The 25938-nt window shown below is 38.5% G+C and overlaps 4 protein-coding genes across 4 annotated transcripts in view; 2 read left to right on the top strand and 2 right to left on the bottom strand.

Annotated features, from left to right (window-relative positions):
• The window catches only part of LOC139947438 (N-acetylgalactosaminyltransferase 7-like), a 34000-nt gene extending 24870 nt beyond the window's left edge, over window positions 1-9130 (bottom strand). The window contains exons 1-6 of the mRNA XM_071945355.1: window positions 8814-9130; window positions 7707-7842; window positions 7322-7398; window positions 6712-6813; window positions 5403-6138; window positions 4894-4979 (exon numbers count right to left, since the gene is read on the bottom strand). Of these exons, the coding sequence (XP_071801456.1) occupies window positions 4912-4979; window positions 5403-6138; window positions 6712-6813; window positions 7322-7398; window positions 7707-7842; window positions 8814-9056 (1362 nt within the window). The 5' untranslated portion in view covers window positions 9057-9130 and the 3' untranslated portion in view covers window positions 4894-4911. The remainder of the gene's footprint in view (window positions 1-4893; window positions 4980-5402; window positions 6139-6711; window positions 6814-7321; window positions 7399-7706; window positions 7843-8813) is intronic.
• Window positions 9131-9236: 106 nt separating this feature from the next.
• On the top strand, window positions 9237-11325 carry LOC139947427 (UPAR/Ly6 domain-containing protein cold-like). The gene is made up of 3 exons (XM_071945335.1): window positions 9237-9541; window positions 9784-9912; window positions 10319-11325. Exons 1-3 carry the CDS (start codon window positions 9442-9444, stop codon window positions 10552-10554), a joined length of 465 nt encoding a protein of 154 aa, XP_071801436.1. The 5' UTR covers window positions 9237-9441; the 3' UTR covers window positions 10555-11325.
• Window positions 11326-11507: 182 nt separating this feature from the next.
• Window positions 11508-17903, bottom strand: LOC139947386 (uncharacterized). The gene is made up of 6 exons (XM_071945293.1): window positions 17223-17903; window positions 16207-16315; window positions 15625-15669; window positions 14833-14907; window positions 14064-14328; window positions 11508-13490 (listed from the first exon to the last, which is right to left on the bottom strand). Exons 1-6 carry the CDS (start codon window positions 17570-17572, stop codon window positions 12490-12492), a joined length of 1845 nt encoding a protein of 614 aa, XP_071801394.1. The 5' UTR covers window positions 17573-17903; the 3' UTR covers window positions 11508-12489.
• Window positions 17904-17937: 34 nt separating this feature from the next.
• Window positions 17938-24390, top strand: LOC139947407 (uncharacterized). The gene is made up of 10 exons (XM_071945313.1): window positions 17938-17984; window positions 19487-19726; window positions 20002-20119; window positions 21068-21168; window positions 21598-21699; window positions 21926-21965; window positions 22361-22455; window positions 22978-23168; window positions 23474-23672; window positions 24230-24390. The coding sequence occupies exons 2-10, from the start codon at window positions 19547-19549 to the stop codon at window positions 24386-24388; spliced, it is 1185 nt and encodes a 394-aa protein (XP_071801414.1). The 5' UTR covers window positions 17938-17984; window positions 19487-19546; the 3' UTR covers window positions 24389-24390.
• Window positions 24391-25938: the final 1548 nt, after the last annotated feature.

Genomic DNA, 25938 nt, shown 5'->3' with positions numbered 1-25938 from the left:
GTCATTGGCATTGTCTTTAGTAAGCAGCGTTTTCTAACCGAGTTTCCCTATGGGAGCCTTTCATAATTTACAACAACAGTTTCACGACAGTCATTATATCATTTGGTATTGAAAGAGCCAGCAATTACACACCAGGAAATATGAGCGCTTGGATACTAACTTTCAACGTCTGTTTCATTTCATTAACGACAGAAAGGATGTGCATCCATTGACTCAAACATCAATCGTGGGTTGAGTGTATACTCTCCTCATAATGTTGTCACATGTAGATACCAAAAGAATCATTTTGAAAATTCAGTGTAAAACCAAAGTGTCCCGCCCTTATCTAATATATAGGCCACACCCAAAATCAGAGACGAATTCAGAGACAACTTCTAAGGGAAGGGGTGGTCCATATGATCATTCTTAAGGTATGCATCTTTGGGTTTAATTTGCAATTTTCTCTTTACATCACGGTCAAAGATTTGATAGACCATCGTTCTTTCTAGTTTCCCACTTGTTTGACCGAGACAGTTTTCTGGAGATGGCATGGTCGGTATTCAAACATTCGTCATAAGTATTTTTTTATGCAGGACGATCTTTACTGCGATTGTTGACAGACCTCAGTGTTTGAGTACACTGCTTACGATCAAAATAAACTTAAGGATAATCTTTTTCGTTTAAAGCCCTTTTTAATCAAGACATTTGCTGGGGAGGGTTATAGGCAATCTATATCAAACACTTTTCAAACATTCGTCTAGTATTTGCTATATATTTTTAACATGCAAGGCAATCTTCACTTCGATTGATTCGGTTGGACAGAAAAACACTCTACCTCGACAACATTTTAGCAAGGGACCCTGGCTATATTCTCGCCGTGTGGAAAGGGGACATCAGAGTACACCACAATCTCCCCATGTATGGTGACACGTCTCGCTATACCGGAAGCAATGCAGCACGACATCCCGTCGTTGGTTCCCCATGAGGGTTGGCTCTCAACCCAAGAGGTTTGTTTCTCAACGGAGTGATAAATAACAGCAAGTACATAAAATAGGGATTGATTTAAAAAATAATGAAACAGTCATAGACTTTTTATTATATTTGATCGTTGTTTATTAGTCACACTGCATGGACATATTGTTCGTGTAATTGTTTTCAAAATACACTCAGATGATGGGAAACATCTGGAAAACCATTCTGGAAACCAACGAATCTAAAAAGTCAGGCCATTAACTTTGTTTGCATTTATACCATCGGTCCTTTTGGTTGGTAAGCAATTTTCTCAACATATAAAGTTGTTCACTTCATTCGTGACTGAAGACCAACATTTTGAAAATAAGTTCATTATTTTAAACGAAATACTAATATTGAGAACAATATTTTTATTTGTCTTAATTTCATTAACAGTGCTATGTGTCTGATTTCGGAGTAGTATGAAAATAAATACAGCAGGCGCAATGCGGCCCTTCAATTAACATAATAAGATCATTTCTGGGTAAATTAAGGGGTCAGTTTCCGTTTCAACGGCTGTGAATATAACAGTTTTCCTATCTCAGACTCTTTTTACACTATCACACATTTAATTTGTATTGAAAAACAGCTTATATATATCTGGACTTGCTTTTCTCAAAATGTAATTTTTCGACTGAGGCTGTTTGGCCATGAAAGGCCCGAATGGTTTTGCCATTTAAACAAACAAATTATACATACGTAGGCTAGGCCTATTTTGATAAATTAACGACACGTGTTCATCGCCAAAACATTTCACTCTCCCGCTGTTCTAATATTCGTTATTACAGCCTCTGGATTGATTTCACCCAAGCTCTACCGTAAGAACTGTCATCAAAATGAACCAAACTCCTTGCATCTGTATTAAGGTGGCCAACCATAATTTCCAATCTCGCTGCACAGTGGGAGGTTGGCCAGAAGATGGAATACCACAAGACCAAAGTCACCTGTCACTGTGGGCAGTTTTCAACTTGCAATTTTACAGTTTCAATTTTCAAGTAGTAATAATTTTTAAGTAATCAAGTGGAAGGTAACTGGCATCACCTGTTCCATCATTTTCACGCCGAAATCTTGGGTGAAATGTGAAAAATGTATTCATCACATCAGAACCAAACGCCTTCAAGCAGGCCTAGAATAACAGCAGACCATCGAGGCCATTGCCTGTGTTGCCCCTGGTCTTGCCACCCCCCCCCCCCCTCCACCCCACCCCCTACAAGTTTCCCATTGATTTAAAGATTTTCCTTCCAAAGAACAAATTCCAGGGCTGTTTCGAGTATTCGTCTCTGTCCTTTTAGCGCGTACTTCTGTACCGGTCTGAAAGGGTCTGGGTACTTTTTGTAGGGCCAAGAATACAATGTCCACCGATTTACATTAAACTTACACAGTTTGAAGATAATGATGGTAGAAAGCTTCCCTGTGGTAACACCACTATGAGTATTACTTTTTGAGCAGTGTTTGTTCTGAAAAGAACCGATGGTGAACTTCTCAATGTTTCGATCAGAATGCTCTCATCGTTTGCAGGACAGTAAGGGGTTACAATGAAATAAACATCTCAGGTGAAAATAGCTCAGGTGAGAAGAAGGTATGATATTAAATTCCTCTTACAACAGTTTACATTGTAAAGATGGAGGGAAACATGCACCAGACAGGGGGCTCCAAAGAGATGCAGTGCCAGGGTAAAAAGCTATTATTCGATTGGATTATTATCTACATCGCGGTGAGAACAAACAGAAAGTCTGGTCTCACGCTTAAATACGTGCTTTTCTTGAAAACTTTACCTCTTGAAAGATCGAATGCTTCTAAACCCAGACAATTCGATCCCCCTTGGGGCATATAAAAAACAAATCAGTGAGTTCAGTGTCCTTAAAAAGCACACCGAATTCACCTTGAACACACTACAGGGAAAAATCAACTTTAGCATTCTTCACAAAAAAAACTTCTAAATGAGCAATGCACGTTGCGTTTTGTGATCGTCGTTTACTAAACTGTGTTTTTTCCCAGTACGTTTCCTATGGATGTTGGCTTGTTTTTTGGCGTGTCTGAATCAGAGTCACTTTAAAAATAGTGTTATTTGTGGTGTTTTGCTAGGACATCAAACTTCTCGTTAAAAAAAAAATACATAAATAAATAAGTAAAACAACAAATAAAGACCTATTTTATCTGAACTTGTTCACCATTTTTCCCCTACTCGGAGTTTACGATCGTCTCAACAGTCATTGCTTTCTTCTACTAGAGCTTCTTCCATTCGTTTTGGCCGCAGATATTTTTCTTACGCCGCACCGTTTCTTTGGAATAGTCTTCCTGTGCATATTCGCCAAGCTAATTCTTTACAATGTTGAAAACTCATTTGTTTAAAGCTGCCTTTTTGTAATTTGCTTATTTGTATCTTGTTTCTTTCTCTAATTGTTTATTTTATTGTTTCTTTTATGCTATTAGGGGCTTTTGCATTAGGCGCTTTACAAATGTCTTATTATTATTTATTATTATTATTAGCACAACGTAATCTGAAGCTTCTTTTGACAAAAGAAGCCTCTTCTGTTTGCAGTACTACATTTGAAGTTGGAGCTTTTAGAATGACTGCTTCGTTTCAGTCATTATTTTGCTCTTCGCTGTATATTAGGATATAACAAAAAAAATCGGTCAGCATTTAAAACTATAAATTTAGGGTGGGTGGGTGGGAGTGTCAAAGCGATTTCGAAAATTTTGTTTAACATTGACTGTTCTGAGTGACCTCTAACGTGAGGTTAACTTAGTATGGTCATCCATTAGGGATTTATGATGCGATTACTACTGCCTGAACACTGCTACCTTGAGCTGTATTTTCAAAGTCTTAATCATTATTAACATTATTACTGATGGAAGGTTATAGACATGAACCTTCAGCTATCAAACCTTCCTAAGGCAAATCAAGAGAGACTTAACCACTCACTGGTTTGTAATACTTTAGCCACAATACACCTGGCACCTGTCATTATTTTTCAGACTCTAGTATAAATTGTAGTTTTATTGAAACACTGCATGGTTGAGTTCATCCATATTTGAAGGTGACATTCATTGCAATATTAAAAATTGGACGCTGGCTTGTCCATGCGAAGACTAATGGGGGGAGAAGGGTGCTCACCAAGGGCTCTGACATGAGGGGTCTTGTAGCTCAGAACCTTCACGTGACCAGAGACCTTAATATAAGCTACATTTATACTTTTTCCTGAACTTTTTGGAGGAGTTTTTAAGTATAAAAGCTTTGTACAAATTTATTTAGCCGGTTTAAAAACACAACACTGATCGACACAAAGCCCCTTAAACTCTCAGCTTACAAAAATAAAGTAAATGGGTAAACTTGACATTTATTTTTGTATTTTTATTGATATTTACCAATTGTTTTCTTATTTATTTATTATTTTTATTTGTTTATTTTTGTTACTTTAATGAGCATGCCTAACTGCAACACTCACCAACCGGAAAATACGGCAAACTGATTGTGCATGCGTTTCTTTCATTTTGATTGTGTTCACAGATTGATTTCTTATTTTTGCCGTACGATTTTTGCATAGTGCTAATCCAAAGTCATAGTTTCATTGATGTGAGCATCATTCCCCTCCACCAAACCAACACTCTGGTAAAGCCACTGCACTGGGCCACTGGTGGCTTGTTCATACTTGAATCTACTGGTCCAAAACTAACATCACTGGACCACCAAAACTAACACGACTGGACCATGTGGTCCAGTAGGTAGATTTACCCCAAAGTACTACTGTCAGCCAAATCACTAATAACAATATAATTATTGCAAACATTGTATGTACATACATTTGTTTGCCTAAAACTGACCAGACCCCAGCCTCAGTGTGCATGAAAAAACAAGATGATTCAAACATAATAAAGGTTTAATGTTCTACTGCTACATACGTGTATGCCATCTGGGGTCTAGTCTTCAAGTATACTATCGAGCCAGTCTTCAAGGTCGTCCGCTTTTGAGTCATTCTGAGTGGAAGCTGAAAAAACAATTGAGAATAATTATTTCACATAATAATAAAAATTAATACAAATATGAAGGAACCACGATCATCAGAGAGAACTTTGTCCTGAGAAAACAATAGACCTTACGCATTGATGTCATCCATCCACAATCTAAGAGGTAAACCGAAAATAAAATGCACAGATTTGTACGTGCAGTGCACAGGATTGACAGGCCAATTAACATCTTTTTAACCTCCAGGTGAGGGCGCCCTACTCAAATGATGTCATGTGCATAAGGTCTATACAGGCTGGGATAAATAAATGGTAAGACTTCATCAGACCACATTGACACAAGTCCTCATCATAACGAGTGAAAATACCTGGCTTATATACCCAGCTCTTCTTTGCCCAAATTGCCCAATCAAAAGGAGGGCTCTGACACAACCTGACCCACGTACCTTCAACTGGAATTGTCATTGCCGAGGACTCCTCAGTAGAATCTTGGAATGTACTTGCAGAGCCCTCCTCCTCCTGTCCCTCTGCAGTCTCATTGGTGCCTAGTTTAATCCTGGTCTGTACAGGGTTCTCCAAGGACAACAAAAAGTCCAACTCATCTTCATCTTCAATCTCACTAGTCTTGGAGTTTGGTTGTAAATAATCCTTCTTAATGTCTTTACATTGATTTTTGTCCTTCAGAGGATTTGATGCCATTGTATGAGATGACTTTACTTCAGCTTGACTATCTGTTCCGGTAGAAGCGACTGTTGGTGAAGCCGACTTAGGGCAAACTGTTCTTGCAGAATCATTTGATTCAAGTTCAAGTACTGTGTTTCGGATGGCTGTGGATTCTTGTCCTCCATCACGGGAGCTGTTTTGAGTTCTTTTGTTGTCAAGAGGCTGCACGAGCTCAACAGAATTACTCTCGCTGGATAAGTCACCAGGTTGTACTGCATCACTCTCCTTGCTTTTGACATGATAGTCTGGTGTCATCTTATGAAGTTCTTTATCTTGCAAAGACTGCTTAGCAGCCATGGTGTCCTTATCTGTGTTGGAATCAGTGAGCTCACTCCCAGTTAACAATAGCGGGGATGCTTTACTGCAGGTTGATGGTAAGACACTTGTGGCAGGCACGATGGAGTTCAACTCTTTCTCATGTCTTAAGGCAATTTCATTGAAACTCTGCAGCATGGACGACTGTTGGTGAATAGAGTCAACAGAAACAGATTTGAGTTGCAGTTTATACAGGCAAGCATGAGTATTTGTGATGAAAACAAAGACAATGTGAGATCTACTTGCAGTGAATCATAGTATACTCCTCTGATTCATTTCTTTTTTTTTTTTTTTTTTACCCATAAATTTTATTTAATAATATAATTTTGTTTTTACCTTTAGACACTAATGTGTACATTGTAGCCCTGTATACACAGTACTTCAACAAAGTTCTGTACAAAACTAAACAAGCAAATCACTCGGCTGAGATTCAAATCCACAACCTTTTTATTTCTAGAGCAGACCACCACTAGATCACCGAGCTAGCCCGGCGGCTAGAGGCAGTTGTGTTTGCAGCGGGTACAGGTTTTGTATCCGGGATAAAGAATATACTTTGTTTTTACCCTTAAATCGACATATCCGAGTTCTGTAAAATAAATCAGGAAAGTACTGTGTGCACAGTGTATACATTGCTCAGTATACATCGATGTAAGGGTAAAACAAATGAAACTGATGCAAAACTAACATATATCATTACATCTGATGCGTTGTCATTACCTCAAAGAAATTTTCTTGGATGTTAAGTCTTATATGTAGAGGGATTGCTCTCAGCTGGTTGGCCAGGGCATGGCAGTCAATGGCAGGAAAACCATCGGATTCCTACATTTAAACAAATTAACACATAATTGATCCAGTTATTAAAGGCATTTTGCAAACCAAAATCATGTTTAATATTCATCCCCCAAAAACACAACATCAAATTTCACTACAAGGAAATAACGATTCCATGCATGTTGGATAGGATTTGAACCCAAGCTTCTACAGCAGATGCATTACACCATTTCGGATGAGTGATGAGGGGCCAGGTTGATTCCCAAGTGCTTCCAAGTTAAAAGTCAAAGCAGGCCCTCGAAATAACCCTGCCTCTGGCACCCACAGCAATTGCCATGGTGACCTGTGCTTTTGCTATGGTGCCCTCTGGCAAGGTTCCAATTCAAACTTAAATTTTCCCAGTAGTGCCCCTTACAAGAGGAAAATTGCTGTGCCCTTCAAGTTTAAGGCCGGTCACCTGCCACTGAGAGCTTGCAGTCACCATGCAGTTTTAAAACACACTGCAACTGCTGATTCTAAATCTATGTAAGTAAGATTCATCAGCCCCACAACTTACCTGGTCTTTACCGTCTCCCAAATCCTCCTCCTCCCATATTTGCTCATCCTTGAAACGAAACTGACTTGTTGCATCTCCTACAGTTGCATGACAAATGGACATAAATAATCATGTTACTGTACACAACTGCAAATGTTGTTAGTTGCATCAATGACTGCCCAAACTACCAAAATAAATACACAGACATGATTTACACAATGAACTTGACTGAATTTAGAGAGCAATAAAAGTTTAAGTGAAAAGTGTAAATGTATACAAATAACAAAGTATGAGGTTGGACAGTCAATATTTAGGTCCCTGCGGTCTAGGAAGTTGACAAATGGTTCCTGAGGCGTAGCTTAGGTACTATTTTGTCAACTTCCAAGACCAAGGAGGTTGCACCTACCTGTTTGAGTGATTAAACTCTTGTAGTCTGCTCCCCTTACACCATTACTGCTTCTATCATCATCTTGAGCTTCATTCAAGGGCTCATACCGGTCCCAGTTGCTCTCAATCTTCCGTCTTGAAAATTGCCTCACTCTCTGCATGGACAACATAATTTATGAATTAATGTTATAGCCTTGTTGTCTTTATCATTTTGTGCTATTATTATTTGGTTTTTCACTAACACTTAAAAGTGTTAGTGAAAAACCAAAGAAAAAAGTTACTGCAAGTCAGCCTGATGCTTCGTTCGGAAAAGTTTCCGACTAGCGCCACCACTTTTTCATTCGATATGAAAAAATATAGTATCTAATTTACCTCAATGAGATATCCCTTTTTGTAAAAAATAGTGAAAAAGTGGTGGCGCCATACGGAAATTTATCCCTTCGTTCTTGAAAGGGCAAGGGCACCAGGGCATTTTCTCCCTTGCAAAAAGAGCACATCTATGACAAAACAAGAGGCACCAAGACAATGAACAGGGGCATTGAGGCCTCCAGTTGCCTCTGTAATTCTTGAAGAGTCAGGCCTGCAGTATAACGACCTCCATGGTATAACTGAGGTTGTCAAGCCTTCGAGTTGTCCCATGCACGCACGCATGAGTTGTCCTGACTGCCGAGCTGCCACAAGAACAGTCGAGTTGTCTGATTCCTATACATTGGTTATTGTCTGATTGAGAGTATAAACAAAAACCAAGTAACTGGGGCGCTGTATGTATACCTTTTTTTGAAATTTTGACATTATCGGTCATACTATTTTACTAGTAGTATGACCAATTTCGAAAAAAAAGAAATACAGCGCCCCAGTTACTGGGTCTACGACTGTGCTGGCTGTTGGAAGCAAAGAAATAACACTGCCATTTGACATTACCCAGACGGTATTTGCAGTTTCAATTTGTTTAATTGTTTGTTTTATTTAGATTTAGATTTTTAGAATTTACTGTACGAAGAAAATTGTTACTAACATCCCCAATTTAGTATAGTACACTAACATTAACAATGTTAGTGTTACTATACTATTTTTTTGTTTACCTTATTTAAAAGTAAGTAAACAATTCATTATATCCACTTCTTACCTCAGACTCATCTGTAGAGTCCTTGTTGTGAGAATGCTGAGATTGAGAGCTTGGAAGTCTTGGTGTTGGGGGAGATTTGACGTCAACTTCAAGTGCTGAACTTGTAGAATTTGAAGAAAGTGAAGAACTGGACAACTTTGTCTTCTCCTGATTTGTGCTTTTGCCGTCCTCTTTCTTTTGAGTAATTCCATGTTTCTTCTTGTATTGCGCACTGCGCTTCTTTTTATGTTGGTCTGGCTTCATTTTGTGAGAAGAAAAAGGTTTTAACGTGAACTTTTAGTTCTGGTTTTGTACCACTCTCCTTTTATACTATGCCGTCTGCTGCATGACATGTCTGACGAAAAAAAAATTAACGGTGTGTAGAAAGGACGCCCTCAATAGTTCTTCCTTGGTGAGTGCGGCATTTGCCATCATTTCCAAAAGGCCGCCTAACTTTGTGAAAAAATATTGAAAATTCACACGGTAACTGCACATATTACGCTTTTGTTATTGACAACAACAAGATAAATATTTAGCAAGATAAGTGAGGGCGATTGTAAAAGATTGACATATTTTTTCGGTAGGGAAAACGAACTGACTATCACATAATCGAGACAAAATATCATGAAATGGATTCTAGAAAAAAGAAATGAAAATAAAGATGGTGTTAATTAGGAGGAATACAGAAGGAATCTGTTGCATGCTTATGACATTGATGATTATTTTGATGGCAGTCTGCTTTCGAACAGGTAACTTAAAACTAGATTTAGTTTGTTTTTTTTGCAGATAATATTAATTGTTTTGTAATAAACTGGAGAAGACAATGATCAAGTTGCCAATTCTGTCAGTGTCATCAAATACTGTCAAATTATCAAATCAAATTAAAACATTTGTTCATCAATATGTTCAACAAATAAGTTGTTAACTCCAATCATTACACTTCTTGCACTTATATAAAGTTTGAGCATTATTGTGGATTTATTTCTTGCAGTGTCAAGTCTTCAATGCTTTACGTGTGAAGCGGAGGATACAAATGAAAACTGCAACATCAAAGAAGCTCCGGTACTTAAGACGTGTACATCAAGACAAGATAGATGTCTCACTCAGGTCATTTATTCAAGTAGGTGGAAAATGCTGTGGCGATTAAGATCCAGTGACCCGGGCACTGTACTCCTTTTTTTTCAAAATTTTGACATCTGCAGATCTATGTCAAAATTTCAAAAAGGAGTACAGCGCCCAAGTTACTGGGTCTAGTGTTGATGGTAGTTGTAGTTGACTGGTGAAAACAAAATTCACCAGTCACACTGCTCACAGATGATAAACAGCTGGTTCTGACTCTTGGGTCGAGAGCAGTAGTCTCGCAGGAGCCAGTCAGTCTTGCAGAGTAGCAATTTTCTCGGATGGAGTTTGTACGCTATTTCACGACAAACCTTCAAGCTTAATTGTAGACTCGCCTAAATAGTTGATTGAAGTTCATCATTTCGAGATGCATTTTGAAAAAATAAGTGGATTATTTTTTGTTTCAGCTGAAAGAGGCAAGTTGAGGATTGACAAGGAATGCACAACTGAGGATGGTTGCACTGCAGCAACAACACAACTTGGGAAACGCTACTTTTGTGACAAGTCTCGACCAGCGTGGGGCTGTGTGGAGTGCTGTGATACAGACAGATGCAACGAGAATGGCGTCGCTGACACAAGAGCATCGGCAGCAGTGGTGCTCGGAGCATTGAGTTCAGTTGTTTTGGCTTTACATGTTTTATGAGGGTCGTATTATTGCTGTTTGTAATTCTACTTCCGTCTTGTACATAAGATATAAGTACAATACTGAGTGCTGCACATGGCATGAGTTCTACAAGTGTAAATATTTATGTAGTCTGCTGCAAATGTGAACAAAGTTATGTCATGATGAAGTCATAGGGCATGATGCATATGAAGTGACAGCTCCATTTTAGGTTTTAAAAATGAAAATTGTAAATTGTGAATAATTTAAAGAAATTAATTAATTAATTTTTCAGAAATCTAAGTTGTGGGATTCGTCATTCTATTTATTATTATTTATTAAAATGAAATTGGTACTGCCTATAATAAGTAATTTCTTTTCATTAAAATAATCTTGCCTTATAGGTTATTAGAATCTAAAAAGAAAATTAAGTGAAATTTTCAGTTTAAAGGAATGTGATGTATTTGTTATTGAAGCAATGAGATACCCGATTTGGCAAGCAAGTCTGTCACGATGGTAAGTCAGTGCTCTTTCACTTCTGCAGTACAAAATGTTTGCCCCCCCCCCCCTGAAATGTAAGCTTGCCCAACCCCCACCCCCTCTCTCCTCTCTCGGATTAACAGGTCTGACCTGGTGCTTTACAGTATGGACCAATGAATATTTCTTGATAAATTCAAATGAGTCACAATTTTTTGTAATATTTAGCAGCTTTTTAGTGATATTTGACAAATTAATTGAATGCAATTAATTGTTAGTGATAATGTTTATAGTTTGTGAATAAAAAACAGGGTTTGCTTAATAGTCTGCTACTCAGATAACAGTTTTGATACTTGCTATTAATAAAGAATTTAATTAAGATTGTGTAGAAAAAGATGCATGATTTGTGTTTTATTGTTTGTGTCCCAAAGCATTCATTCCAACGTCAAATCCATAGAGATCCAATGATAGGACTGTTGCATATAGTATTTCCTCTTAGACGCATAATAAACAGGCATGCTTCTTCCATCACAAACATAGTTGCATAATTTTGATATGGTGTGGAGATTTTTAGAATCGGCAAATAATGTACTCTTCAAAAACACAATGACAAAATTATTCATTTAAAAATAGCTTATTTATTAATCTGAAAAAGCCCTACTTTAAAATCGTAATATATCATTTCAACTGGTAACATTTTCAAAACATCTAGGGTTTTTACAAGAGCAAGAAGCTTTAATACCTTAAAGCATTCTTTACTTTACAGGTTAGAACTAGTCTGAAGGGATTTTAAAAACAGTTATTGAGCACTGCCAGAGCTACTCGTGTACAAAATATCATTAAATAGTGAAATTTTGAAGAAACCGGTCAACCAAATGTTCCTTTATAATTTAATTATTATATCACAAGACAAGGATGAGAGGTTTGTTTGTTTGTTTGTTGTTGGGGGTTTTTTCAATTCAAAGAAACCGGTCAACCAACCTGTTTATTATTTCTTTTTAAAGGCAGTGGACACTATAGGTAATTGTCAAAGACGAGTCTTCTCACTTGGTGTATCTCAACATATGCATAAAATAAAAAACCTGTGAAAATTTCAGCTCAATCGGTCATCGAAGTTGCGAGTGTTAATGAAAGAAAAAAACACCCTTGTCACACGGAGTTGTGTGCTTTCAGATGCTTGATTTCGAGACCTCGAGTTCTAAATCTGAGGTCTCGAAATCAAATTCGTTGAAAATTACTTCTTTCTCGAAAATTACTCCACTTCAGAGGGAGCCGTTTCTCACAATGCTTTATACCATCAACCTCTCCCCATTACTCGTTACCAAGTAAGGTTTTATGCTAACAATCATTTTGAGTAATTACCAATAGTGTCCACTGCCTTTAAACAGCATCATCTGTCTCAATTCTGGGGAAAAAATTCACAAACGGTTGGTCTTTCAACAGAAAAGCAAGCGCTGCAACTTTTAAAGGATTATGAGAAAGTGTTTCTGTGACCTTGTATCACGAAAGACATTGGTCAAGATGTTGGTTGATTTTGGACTGCTGTATCTCACAGGTGCATACAGGACACTTTACCATACCCCCTCCATCATGCACATCTGTGGACTGCCTTCCAGCAGCTACTTCTGTATCAAAAGTCAAGACACCACCTCTAGAAACAGTTGAGTTACTTTTGTCAGTTCTCTTGGCCTCATTGGTCCATGGATTTGTTCCACTAGCTACCTCCGAATTCCCCGATTTCTTTCTCAATCGGCCAAAAGCATCAACAATAGAGTCTTGCTTCTTGCCATCCCGAGCCTCCCTGTTGCTGTTGGACGTTGAAGCCCCCTGTTGCTTGTTAGATGAGTTTGTTGAGAGTCTGGGTGTAGGGAGGCTTGTGGAGTTCCCTAGATTAGAAGTGCTTGAAGAATTTGAAGAGTTTTTGTAAGGATGAGTTGACTGTGGAGTTGCAGCTTTGTGTATACCTCTGGCAGCTTTGTCATCCAAAGCCTCCCTGTTGCTGTTGGACGTTGAAGCCCCATGTTGCTTGCTGGAGGTGTTCGTTGAGAGTCTTGGTGTAGAGAGGGTAGTGGGTTTCCCTTGAGCAGAAAAGCTCGGAGATGAAGAACTTGGAGTGTTTTTGTAACGATGAGTCGGTTGTTGAGTTGCACCTAGGGCAGGTTTGTCCTTTTCATTGCTCTGAGGATGAGGATTGCCAAACTTAACAATTACAACATCCTCATCGTCTGAAGAGTCACTGTCAAATATTGCCGCCAGGGCTTTCAGTCTCGAGCTTTTCAAGAGATTTTCTTTTCCAGAGTCTGACTGCTCGTCTTTCTCCGGACTCTTTGTTCTCGACGGGATGTGAGACGACAAAGATGGACTGACTTCTGTTTTCTTCAGGAACTTGTGCAGCGTATTTTGGTCTTTGGTTAGGAGCCTTGAAGTGGTGCTGCTTCCCCCGAGTGCCTGACCTTTACCTGGGAAGCCCGAGGCGTCTTCTGTCACTCTCTTCTTTGTTTCTGCAAATAAAAATTGAAGATTGGTAAATGCATTATCATTTTCAAAATTGATGAGGCGCTTTAAAGTAATTAGGCCAAGACAGTATTTTGCTCAAAGACACATCCAGGCATCTATTTCTACCTCCATGATCTAGGCAAGTAGTTGATATTCAAAACAAACATACGCTGCATTTGGAGAAAGTTCGGTCTCGTTAACCAGTAACTTACTTCATGGCAGTTAAAATGAAATTCACATACAAAATCATGGACTTTTTTTTAAGGCTGCTGCACCAGCAAGACAAATAATTCATATAATAGTTTGGACTGGTCTAATAATGTTATAATTTGCTGTTATTTGAGTAACTTGTTTTAAAAAATAAAACAATTTGAACAGGTCTTCCTGTTGTGTCAATATCATTGTTTGTGGAAGTCATACATCCTTATACAACTGTAAAGCCAGGGATCACTCGCAAGCTACGATACAGCCAGAGAAGTGGCGTTAAGGAGATCACCATAACGGGGTGCAACTTTTTCCTTTTAATAATCAAGTGATAAACCAGAACAGGAGGATGTTGCTCTTATCCAGTTCCTCACCATTTCCACTGCAACTATTATCTGGGTCCTCCTTCTTCCTTTTTGTTCCTTTCTTGACTCCATACCCTTCGGGTTCCTTGACCTTGGTGTACGATCCCCCACATGTGCTCTTATGCCCCGCCCACCAGGGGTCTCTTGCAGAGGGTGCTCTGTTCATGGCTCTTCGCACCATGCCGTAGTAGGGGGGTCGTTTCTGGCAAGGGCCGTCACAGCGCCACCAATGTTGACGATACACATCCACCTCATCATGGAAGTTGTGATAAATCTGTCAAAAAAAAATTCAGCTTAATAATTAAGTTGTAAAATGTACATATTTGTTGGTTTATCAAGACCTCTATTAAAATGAACTTTACACGACATAAGGAGCATACAAAGTCTCGTCCCAAATATTAATGGACATATTCAATTGGAATGGTGGGAACAACCTAAAAGTGTACACACTGTGATGTTTGACCATTAACCTTAGAAGTGTACACTGTATTTAATATGTGTAAAGCCACGCAATTTTATAAGCTGTTACTCCCTTTTTTAGAATGCAGAAGTTCAAAGCCGATTCCCCACACTTATTCTCAACTTGACCTTTCACAAATGCCATTTTAAGGTCATCGCCGTGTATTAACAAACACAAATGGGCTATAAATAAGACCAATTCAAACGGCCCAGAACACAGCTAGGGTAAATAATATTATAAGTTAGGTACACTTAAGGTTTGATAATCCTATAATTTTCACTCAGACAGCTCTTTGGGTTACCAGTAACAGAAACTCACCGAGATGCTGGTTCCAGTTGATTTATTTAACCGGTTCATGTGTTTGCAGAACTCAGGTCCATGGCCATCATGATCCTTCAAAAGCACAAAAATAGAAATCAAAACCCACTATAAACTCACAAGTGTTCAAATTACTCATTTTACATAATAGAAAGAGCATGTCTCATGCAGATTAAAACTTTTTGGGGAATTTTGTGTTCATCTATTTATTGCTTGGTGTAAAGGAAACAAAATATCACATTTTTCTGTTCAAATAAGCACACAAGACTTGTGATATCTGTAGTTCTAAAAACAAATGTTTACCCTACAAACCAACCCAAATTATTAAAAGATTATCCACTGGCTTGAATTGATTTGGGTGCATTCAGTAAAGAGGGAAATGGCAAATCAATGCCTGTAACCGGTACTGGGCCAGTCATCAGGGCAACTTGGAGGCAAACAACTGCACTGTATGCACAAGGAAATAATTTATCGGCACAAGAAACATTCTTTCAGCTGTAGCTCACATCCCCAAGAAAGTAATGGGAGAACTGAAATATTATTGAATTTTCATTGCCCTGCAGCCGATTTCACGAAACGCTAGGATCAATCCTATCTCTAGTTAGGACGATTAACCCGTCCTAACTTAGGATGGGTTCAGTTCAGCCTACGTATTTGGATACGTATTTTGAAGTCCTAGGATTAATCCAAAGTTAAGAAGAATTTGGTGAAATCGACGGCTGAACTGGTTGCCTGTAAATTGCCTCATGTGACATGACCTTAATATAACAGTTACTGAGGACAATGCCTTACCTTATTATTCGCTGTCACAAACAGGTAGGCATGGATCATTTCATGCTGTAAAAAAAATAATAATTGTGTTACTCATTATACAATGTATCTATACATTTTGCACTCTGAGGCTATGTGTTTACAGGTATAGTTACTTAACTCACAATTACCGAGTGTTTCAAAACGAAATTACTTTATTTCAGAAAATGTAAGTGTTAAAATGGGCATCTTTTGCTTTGGATGCTCCAATTGCATTTTTCCGAATCTAGGTTTAGGTTTGGGCTCTGGCTCTGCAGCCTGAGCCACAGCCTGAGATGTGGTTTGAAGTTTGAACATTTTTAGACCTTTTTATAAATGACATCACTGTAGTACACACCTCAAAGGAAAACTGCTTAATACTTTGATCCATCTTGTCACCACCTGTGCAGTTCCCTTTCGTTTTGTTTTTGTATCCTTTTTCTAAGATAGCTGTGAAATGATGTCAATGGAAGTGAGGAATTTGGACACCGAGAACAATTTTCTCTTCAATTTCAACGAATGTAGACACCAACCATAAACTTTTTCAACCCTGGCTAATTTAGAATGTTCCCATGATGTACATACCAATAATGTTTCCACTAGATCTTTCCTTGGTCTAAGCTTCAATAATGGCGAACTCAACCTAATGGAGCATAGTCCACCGTGTCCTTCATAACAGCACAGGCCAGCACACCTACACATTGTGTGGGAGTTAGATGAAAATATTCAAATATAATCATCAATATTAAAGGCAGTGGACACTATTGGTAATTTACTCAAAATAATTTAATAAGCATAAAACCTTACTTGGTAACAAGTAATGGGGAGCTGTTGATGGTAAAAAACACTGTGAGAAACGGCTCCCTCTGAAGTAACGTAGTTTTCGAGAAAGAAGTAATTTTCCACGAATTTGATTGTGAGACCTCAGATTTAGAATTTGAGGTCTCGAAATCAAGCATCTGAAAGCACACAACTTTGTGTGACAAGGGTGTTTTTTTCTTTCATCATTATTTTGCAGCTTCGATGACCAATTGAGCGTAAATTTTCACAGGTTTGTTATTTCATGCATATGTTGAGATACACCAAGTGAGAAGACTGGTCTTTGACAATTACCAATAGTGTCCAGTGTTTTTAACAACAGATATGAGTTGGTTAAGAGTTTGAATGTGCCTGAAAACTCTTTGACATTTTATGGAACAAACACAACAAACCAAAACAAACTGAACCCAAACAATACAATAGGCTTTAAAGTTAAACATAAACAAATTGAAGAATTACCTTTTAAAACAAATTGAAGGTTAGCCATCACAATAGCTTTAAAATTAATATTACCATTCAACAAAATTCATAAGATCAGCATCTAAGCCTGAGGATTGACATTTCTACTAAGTCATGTTTTTTCCTCTGTATATTTTTTAAACTTTAATTAAAATATAAATTCAATGGAAGTTTAGAAGATAATTTGTAGTTATAACTAAGATGTTCTGGTGCCCCTTGAAATCGAGGCTTGGAATGGAATTTCATCTTAAAGAAATTTTAATTTCTCCTTTATGAAACTTGTCCTTTTGATTGTCACTGAAACATTGACAGGAGTTACTTACAGAGTCATTCTTGGACTCCACCTCACTTCCACACCAGCCAATCGTCCCCAGAAGTATTTATCATTAAACTCTAAAAACATGGCCCTCATGTCCGGGCTTGGATCGAGAAGTTCCCAGCGTTTGTCAACTATGGACATGGATTCTGTTCCACCAACACCCCTCGACAAGTCGTCGTCACTCGAACCTCTGCTGACGACTTTGCCGAAGTTGAAACTTGGGTCATTTTTGTTTGCAATGTCATCAGATTCATCAGACAAGTCCACGATGCCATGGTGATTTCCTGAGAAATGTTCGCGGTCAAACTGCGCCTGCAGTTGAAGAGCGAGCTCTAAATCTTTATCTCTGGACATCTTGTCAAGTGGCAAGCTAAGTCACAAAACAAACCTGAGCACTTAGTGAGTGACTGCCTGCCAGTGTGTGGCACTGTGCAGCTGTGACTTTGTACAGTGCAACTTCAATGCCAGAAATCAGAAGTGACAGCTGACCGAGGTGCTCTCGTCTCTGACACTGGTGACAATAGAGTTTGAACAACAGCCTAGATGACGCAGTGACACTTGTCACGATATGTTTAAGGTTGACCAAAAACAACATCAGTAAGGAATACTCTAGTTATGAGGGAAAGGAAGAGGGAATTGAAGAACAAAACTCATCTCGCGCTGTTTACAATTCCATTTCCTGCACAAACTAGCGCCCTCAAGAGTGTGTGTATAGTGTCCGGAAACTTCTTTCTGCGAATCCGCACAAGCAAACTCTCACAACTCGGTAAAGTAGAAATATTTAAATTGGGAGCCAAGTCAAAGGGGTTAAGTGTTAAAATGTTGCACATTGTGGCCTGTCAGTCTGTCCACATTTGAAGCACTTTGGATGACTTGGGCCCTGAAAAAAATGGACCTATTTGCAGAGTAATAGCAGACTAGACAGGAGACTAGTGAGGGTGAGGCGTATCCTGACCATCTGATTGATTTTTGTAGATTTTCAAACGTTTTCGAAGTTAATTTTACACTAGTCCGGAGTGTATCGGCAGGACCTATACTATAGGGGATTGAGACGATTAGGTGTCAAGTTTATAATAATAATGTCAATTTAGGCATTAGTGGAGTTCAATAAAATACAGGAGAGGTAAGTGCCCATTTCACGCCCCGCCCCCCAATTTCATATGGTAGCGCCCTCTTTTGAATAAATTGTTAACGCCAGCAGCCGGGACGGCAACTTTATTGTGGGCCGTTGGTGATGACCGGTGACAAATCCCATTTTTACACCCAAAAGTCGACTTCTCAATGTTAATCAAGATTTTACAATAATCCACAGTAGACCTTTACACTCTATTTTCTATTTTCCTGGTCTGAAAACACAGAGATCCTTATCTTTTCCAAATGCAAAAAATAAATAAACTATTGGGAACAATACAATTTTTATAAGCACATGTTCAGAATTTAAAACAAAAACGTTCAGTTTTGTTTCACTGAATTCGTCCGCAGTGCCTTTTGAACGGCCGGTATATTATGTGCTCCCCCTTCAAACATCATGACTGTAAGGCTCTAAAGCCGACCAATGTGTACTGAAGAAACGGCACGTTAATAGGAATTAGACTGCATAATTAATTGTAACAATGACAAGCAGAAACATGAAAGGGCAAAACGTTGTCAAACTTCATAAGAAATCGTATCTTTAAAACCGTCAGCATAGCCCCGAACACGATTGCATATGCAAAAGTGTCCGTAGCGGATAGTATTGCATGGCGGACACAATTGCATCTGACACCGGCCAACGGGTGTCGTGGCCATAAGAGCATGGGTTCAAATCCCGGTCGTGACACTTGTGTCCCTGAGCACGACACTGAACCAAATTAATATTATTGCTTCTCTCCACCCAGGGGTAAAATTAATGGGTACCTGTGATCGGAGGGCAGAGATTGTCGAGTAGCGCGAAGTTGCACATAAGCAGTATACTCCTAGCAGGGAGCTGAGATGGTTTATGGAATGAAGGCCCATCAGACCAGGGGCGTTCGAAGCGCTATGAGACGCCCTTCGATGCGAAAAGCACTATTAAGAAACTGGTTACTATTGTTATTAATTAGTGTAGGCCCGGCCCATCTATATTAAAATCCACCTTGTTTATGGGCGGTTACGCCAGAATTTATATTGACACAAAGTCAGCTGTAAGCTGGAGAGGATCAAAGTCAAAGTTTGTCGTCACTATCGATGACGTAGAGAAATGACAGAGCTTTGATACCAAATTGTCGGTCTATTAATTTGTGATTGCAGTTAGGACCAAGGTCAGCCTATGTCCAGAGGTACGTTGGCCCACTCGAGGACTACATAATAATGTCGTCCACGAAAAAGCGGCCAGGTCGGAGTTCGAAAGGGGAGGGTTCCAACAAGAAGCCTAAACCAGGGGAGAGGCAGGAGGCAGAACCGGAGCTGTACTCCACCATCCCGCCGCAACCAGAGGCAAACAAACCGGGACAGTTGACCAAGAAACAGCTCAAATTTTACTTTGAAGAGGTAAGAAATTAACTCAACCATTAGGCCTAACAGCGTGCAAAATAATAATGTCATGCCGCCGTTCACACTGAAATAAAGTGCAGTGCAAAGCTGAATATTGTTATTAAAACAAAACAAAAGCACTGCCCAAACTTACACCTCTGTAAAGTCTAATCATTAATTTGCACATTGGGCTCAAGCCACAGTTCTCAAAATATATATCCCCTATTTTTACCCGTCCGTATCTCTGTGTTCGTTTTGAATGTTACTTTTGTACCCATTTCCACCGATTGTAGGGTTATCTTTTGCTGCGGGATTTCTTTCAACCTGCCGATTTGGAACCAGTGCGGACAGGCATAGCAGAAGGTGTTGATACACTGGTCAACAAACTTTACGTGGCTGGCAAGATCAAAGGTTAGAGCACTCCTGTCTGTAAACATTCAGATAACAATAGATGAACAGACAACAGAACTATACATTTTTTTTTTGTTTAGCTATAACCAATTTTTGTAAACTTTTTATTGTTCATTGCGCTTTTGATCTGTGTTGCATTCCCTCACTTTGAGCTTTTAATTTTGGTCTTCTCTTTTTTCTAATTTATGGTTCTCTGCACTTTAAACACTGTGTATTTTTATAGTTTATTGTTTACTTCCTAGATGGTTGAATGGTTTAATATTTTCATCGTTCATTGTCATGCGCCTTTGAACTGGTTTGCCTGGAATTGGCGCAGTATAAATAAATTTGTATTATGTGTATTATATAGTAGCTGATAGTTGACGTTAAAGGGACACGTTGCCTTGGATCGGGCGAGTTGGTCTATGAAAAGCGTTTGAAATTGTTTGTTGGTTATAAGATGTTTTAAAAGTAGAATACAATGATCCACACAAAAATAATATGCTTCGAAATTGCACGGTTTTCCTGAGCTAACACGGTACGCCACTTCGTGGAGTCAAATTTTTGTTCGTTCACAGAGTTTCAAACATTTCGAACGCTTTTTATAGTGAAAGGGTACTTTCAACTCGTTCCAATTTCAAAGAGCGACTAAAAGTTGGCTTTCAGCCTTAAAAGAGCGAAACCACTCGGACGAGAGAGTGAAATTTTCACCCTCATTACTCTATAAGAGAGTTTAAAAGCTTTTTTTCACAACAGTCGCACTCGGTGGGAAAACTCTTCAAAAAAAAACTTATTAAAACAAATAAATACAATAGATGGACGAACAATTTTATTTTAAAAATAGCTGCAATCCTAACAATGACGTGTTATTCTGGTCGTGGGTACAACACTGGGTACAAGCGCAAACCTTGGAATGGCAGGAGTTATTTCTATATGAGTGATTATGATTTGCTTTTTATCTTGATCAAGACAAATGTAGCGATGCCGATTTGTTTCATCGAATTACACTGATCGACAAACAGTTCCCGGGAGCTGCAGTTCTACTTCATAAGCTTGGATACTTACCACAGGTATAATTACAAATACCATCATAACGGGTACAAAATAATACAAATTATAATAAAATAACTATTGGATATTTAGAGAGGTGGAATCTTATAGTTCACTTAGTTAACAGCTAATTTCAGTAAAAGATTAAGTCGTAAGTAGAAGTTACACTGTTTGGAGTGCTTAAATCGATTTCTTGCAAAGTGTTGTTTTGATCAACTTTTAAAAACATTCTCGTGAGAGAAATCTCAATGTGCCCCAAAACATCAAAACAAAATGTGTATAGTTGCACGAGGCACCCAGCTCCAAGCCAATCTATAATTCCAGCAGTTTTTGCTGTTCACATTTTGTTCACGTTGTATTAATACCAAACAAATCAATCTATTATCTTAATTTCGGGTCAACACTCTTATAATACTTTTGGCCTTGTCCCTGATTTGCTCATTATTCAGAGTTTCCGCGACCTGTGGGCCAATGGGCGGCTGTTAAATGTGATAGAGCAGTTGATTGGTCCGGATATAGCTGGACATCCAGTGTGGAATCTCCGCGTCAAGGTAAGGCAGTCACGTCAAAATTTTACCAATGCGTAATACGCATTGATCTTATTGTTCCCTTTTTTATTTTGCCGTACTCCTAAAAACATGATGGTCTACCTTCATCTGCTTGGACAAAGTACGTTCACCCACCTAAATGTAACACACGTGTATAATAATTTTTTGTGTTTTTCCCGCCATGATCGCTAAATCGTCGTTTGTTTTTCCCTGTTGATTTTTCAAACAGACACCGAGGCATGAGCAATCAACTGTGCCATGGCATCAAGGTACAAGTTAATTCTTTCCTCATTTTTGTGGTTATATCAAGACTCGGTAGATATTAAACCTATTTTTTTTAAACGTGCGACGAAATGTTCAAGGGGGCACAAGCCGGGTGCTGCACTTTTTTTGCTAGGGGCACTTCTGGTCAATTAAAACTATAGTTTATGTATGTTTTGTTTTCTTTAAAAGCCCCTATAAGCACTCTTGTTCAGCCATTTACCATTTTTAAAAGAAACTGAATGGTTCAAATAAATGTGCCTCTACATGTAGGCCTGAATGAATTTAAAAAAATAACAGTTTTAGAAATATTGAAACTATCACATTAAAGCTTATCAATAAATGTAACAATTTTTCAAGGTAAATTTTCTAATTTTACATGAAAATTATTTCCACCTTGCAGATAACGCCTACCTGGACCCCGAGGCTCTTCATGTCCTTCAACCTACAGCTTGGATCCCACTCCTGGATGTCAACCAAAACAATGGATGCATGCAGGTCGGAAATAAATTTCACATAATTATTATTCCCTCCAATGGGGAATATACAAAAAGATGCTTTCTAAAGACCCTCGTTTCAGGCTGAAATTTATATTCCTGCTTGAAAACGAAAACTCATAGTCATGGTGTTCATGTGTCATCATTTTGTTCATTGGAAATAACTAACTAGCAGGGTATGGGTTTGAGTCCCAGTCGAGGCACTTGTGTCCTTCCTTGAGCAAGAAGCTTTTAAAATATACAACAATAATGATCTGGGGTTGAACCAAGCAAAATTGATAAGAGCCATCTAGTCATATGTGTTGGCTGTCTCACTATTTTGTCAATAATGTTCGGGGGGGCCAGTCAGAAGCCATACAACCAATGACTGCTGTGTAGCCAGAGATCACACCCAAGTTTACGATAAAACCCAGGAAGCCACAGCCAAGCCATCCACTTAAGGGAATGCAACTTTTTATATTTCAGATACCAAACCACTATTAATTAAATAATAATGATAGTAACTCACAATCTACCTGATCAGGTTATTCCTCGCGGTCACTTACGCGGAGTGACAGCGACCCATACCTGCTGTGTTGGAGGCACATGGTACGTACAAGTCAAAGATGATGAGGAAATGAAAACATCACTGGGAGTTGATGTCAAAGATGCGGTTACCATGGAGATGAAATACGGCAGCGTTCTCCTCATGAACAACGCGATACCACACCGTAGGTATGTCATGAATTCCCAAATAATTATTGTTTTCTAAAATTGTTTTCTAATAAAGTTTGCCTCAGAGACCTTGTCAATATTACAGGCCTGTATGCTTTCTTTTTGAAAGGGCAAGGGCACCCTCTGAGGACATTGCAAATTTCTACAGTAGGATTTGAAGGGCACCAAGGCAATGACCAGGGTGTCCTCCAGGAAGTATCATGCCTGATCTAACTTTTGATGACAATACTAAGAGATGATTTCGGCCCTTATTTGACTGATGTTATACTAATAGCGTTTTTCCTTTTACAACTTGTACAATTCAGTTTGGATAACATGTCAGACGAAGTGCGTTGGAGTGTGGACCTAAGATGGCAGCGTCCGGATAAACCCAATGGTTTCTACGGCATAAAAGACTCTGTGTTAATGAGATCGTCCACAGATCCAAATCACCTGGTCGACTTTGAATCCTTTGATAAAGTAGACAGACACGTGAAAGCAAAGGATTCAACTCTCGATATTCCGGTAATAAAGAAATCTCTCTTCACTTCTCCTGGTTTACTTTACACTTTGTCTAATGGCGTAAATACTCTGTCCTGCCAAATTTAGAAAGACCCTCCCCACTCCCCCCCCCACCCCTTCCTGTACAGTGAATTGTGTAGAAATTTGATCTGAGAGTGATAGAAACCTCTTTTAAATCAACTTCAAACAGCCCATGTTAAAGGCACTGGACACTCTGGTAATCACTGTTAGCATAAAAACTTACTTGTTAACGATCAATGGAGAGCTGTTGAATGAAAATTACCAAAGGTGTCCAGTGTCATTAATACAAAATGGAGGACACACACACCTAGGGTCGAAATCCTCTCTAGATACAGGTTCTTAAACGACTTGATTGGAGCCGAACTCAGTAGGCCTGTCATTTTGAATGTTTGGTGGAGGCATATAAGTGGTACCAGACATTGATTCCCACTAACAGTAGATTTGCCTTTTACATGATACATCTATAAGTAACAGTTAATCTGCGCGATTCATAATATTTGCACTTTTACACTTTTTTTGTTCCTCTCTCTGTTGGACAGGAAGTAGACGATGACCAGACTACTGATGACGAGTTTGACACAACGATCATGGGGCCTTGGATGAAGAGATGGGATCTGGTCCACCACAATAAACACACCGCTAAGTTTGTCACACAGAAATCAGAAGCAACAAAAAAGTCCAAATGGGACAAGGCATAAGTGCAAACAAACAAAAAAATCTAGATAATTACTGAGAAGTCAAACTGAGATATGTATCAAACATGCGACCTGTGTTGAAAATGTTTACAAGAAGAGCCACTGAGGATGATTTTAAGACAAGATTTGTACACTGCCCAATTTGTAGAACACATAAAATCTCAATGAACGAGATTGCTCTGTCTGATTTTGTTCAACTTTTGATATGAAGAAAGGGGGGCACATCTCAAAACTTGTTCAGCTGTGATTTGTTTCAGTCTTGCATTTACGTGAAAAGTATGACCCACATATAAAAATGTATATGGAATTTTGTTTTTGATAAGAGAAAAGTAATCTCAATTAATTGGCTATGGTGTTCATCACGATGGATTGAACATTTTTAATCAATTTGCAAACAGACAAAATCAAAGCTATTATACTGGACGTATTTTTTAGACAAAGGCCGACTAGCCTACATACCATGGTTTAAACATTGTTTTGGGCGAGGAAGCACATGAATGTTATAATGGTCAAAATAAGGCTCTGTTGTTGCGACCCATTGAGATAAAAATGGCGTGGAGCATTCGGCAACAACAATTGTTAGGAGACATTTGGAGGAGGTAGAAGCACGCCTAGCTGTTGCAAACTGCTTGTTTACCAAAAAGACCTCTAATATTGGTGTTGACTGTTACCAAATGGAAGGGCTCATTCATTTAATGGTAAAAAGTTTTACAATAATTCCAAACAGCTGCATGACTTGGATCACATCAGAAATAAATCTCATTTATTATTTCTAAATTAAAAACTATATAAGATTTATATAACAGCACAAATTTCATTCATAGTTTTTTCAAAAGCTAGCTTTTCTCAAGACCTGTTATGAGAGATTATACTCCTTATAATATATTTAATAACGCTCAAAATTTAGGTATGGCAACTAATTGACACTCCAAAGTCAAATAAATTATTTTAAATATCTTTGTCAAAAGAATGAATAGAAACCTGAAGTATGCATGCGCAAAATCTTTGAAAGTTACTAAGGATTTGCTAGCCAGCGTATGACCTCTGATTTTTTATAGCAAGACTAATAGCTTTAAGGGGCTAATTTGTCTAGCCAAAAATGACTGTAAGAATATTCAATGAGTGGGTCTTTGCATTTCAATAAAATGTGATTGTAAAATACAAGCTTCAATTTTTTAATTTTTGATTATTATAATATAGTGTCTTTGGTTAACTGTTTGCATAGGAATATTTAGGAAGCACTGAAAGGAGAGCGTCAAGAATCAAAGCATTTACCTGACTCAGTCGGGCAAGGAGGGAACAATGGTCTATTTGGAATTGATTTCATCATCATCATTTAGGTTTTTAGCGGTCGCAACCGAGATAAATTACCATTCCCTATTTTTAGCCTCTCTTAGCAAGATCTTTGAAGGACCTCTCTGCATTACACAGGGGTGAGAGTCACTACCGACGAAAACAAATATGAAAGTAGGATCCAAACTTTAGGAGACAAGAAGTTGAAATGGTGGCATTTCCAGCTTTCAGTAACCCCTAGGGTTTAGATTTCATAGTGG

Source organism: Asterias amurensis, chromosome 1 (genome assembly GCF_032118995.1).
Source record: "Asterias amurensis chromosome 1, ASM3211899v1".
NCBI lineage: Eukaryota > Metazoa > Echinodermata > Asteroidea > Forcipulatida > Asteriidae > Asterias > Asterias amurensis.
The sequence above is the reverse complement of the archived record's forward strand: the minus strand, read 5'-3'. Positions and strand labels throughout refer to the sequence as shown.

Bases quoted from the DNA above. Each gene is read 5' to 3' on its own strand.
- LOC139947427 (XM_071945335.1), top strand. From the start codon at position 9,442: ATGAAAATAAAGATGGTGTTAATTAGGAGGAATACAGAAGGAATCTGT. The intron at 9,542-9,783 runs GTAACTTAAAAC...TATTTCTTGCAG, and splicing joins GGCAGTCTGCTTTCGAACAG to TGTCAAGTCTTCAATGCTTT. The intron at 9,913-10,318 runs GTAGGTGGAAAA...TTTTTGTTTCAG, and splicing joins CACTCAGGTCATTTATTCAA to CTGAAAGAGGCAAGTTGAGG.
- LOC139947407 (XM_071945313.1), top strand. From the start codon at position 19,547: ATGTCGTCCACGAAAAAGCGGCCAGGTCGGAGTTCGAAAGGGGAGGGT. The intron at 21,700-21,925 runs GTAAGGCAGTCA...TTTTTCAAACAG, and splicing joins TGTGGAATCTCCGCGTCAAG to ACACCGAGGCATGAGCAATC. The intron at 21,966-22,360 runs GTACAAGTTAAT...TCCACCTTGCAG, and splicing joins AACTGTGCCATGGCATCAAG to ATAACGCCTACCTGGACCCC.
- LOC139947386 (XM_071945293.1), bottom strand. From the start codon at position 17,572: ATGTCCAGAGATAAAGATTTAGAGCTCGCTCTTCAACTGCAGGCGCAG. The intron at 15,670-16,206 runs GTATGTACATCA...TTTTTTTTACAG, and splicing joins ATCTAGTGGAAACATTATTG to CATGAAATGATCCATGCCTA. The intron at 14,908-15,624 runs GTAAGGCATTGT...GTGCTTTTGAAG, and splicing joins TTGTGACAGCGAATAATAAG to GATCATGATGGCCATGGACC.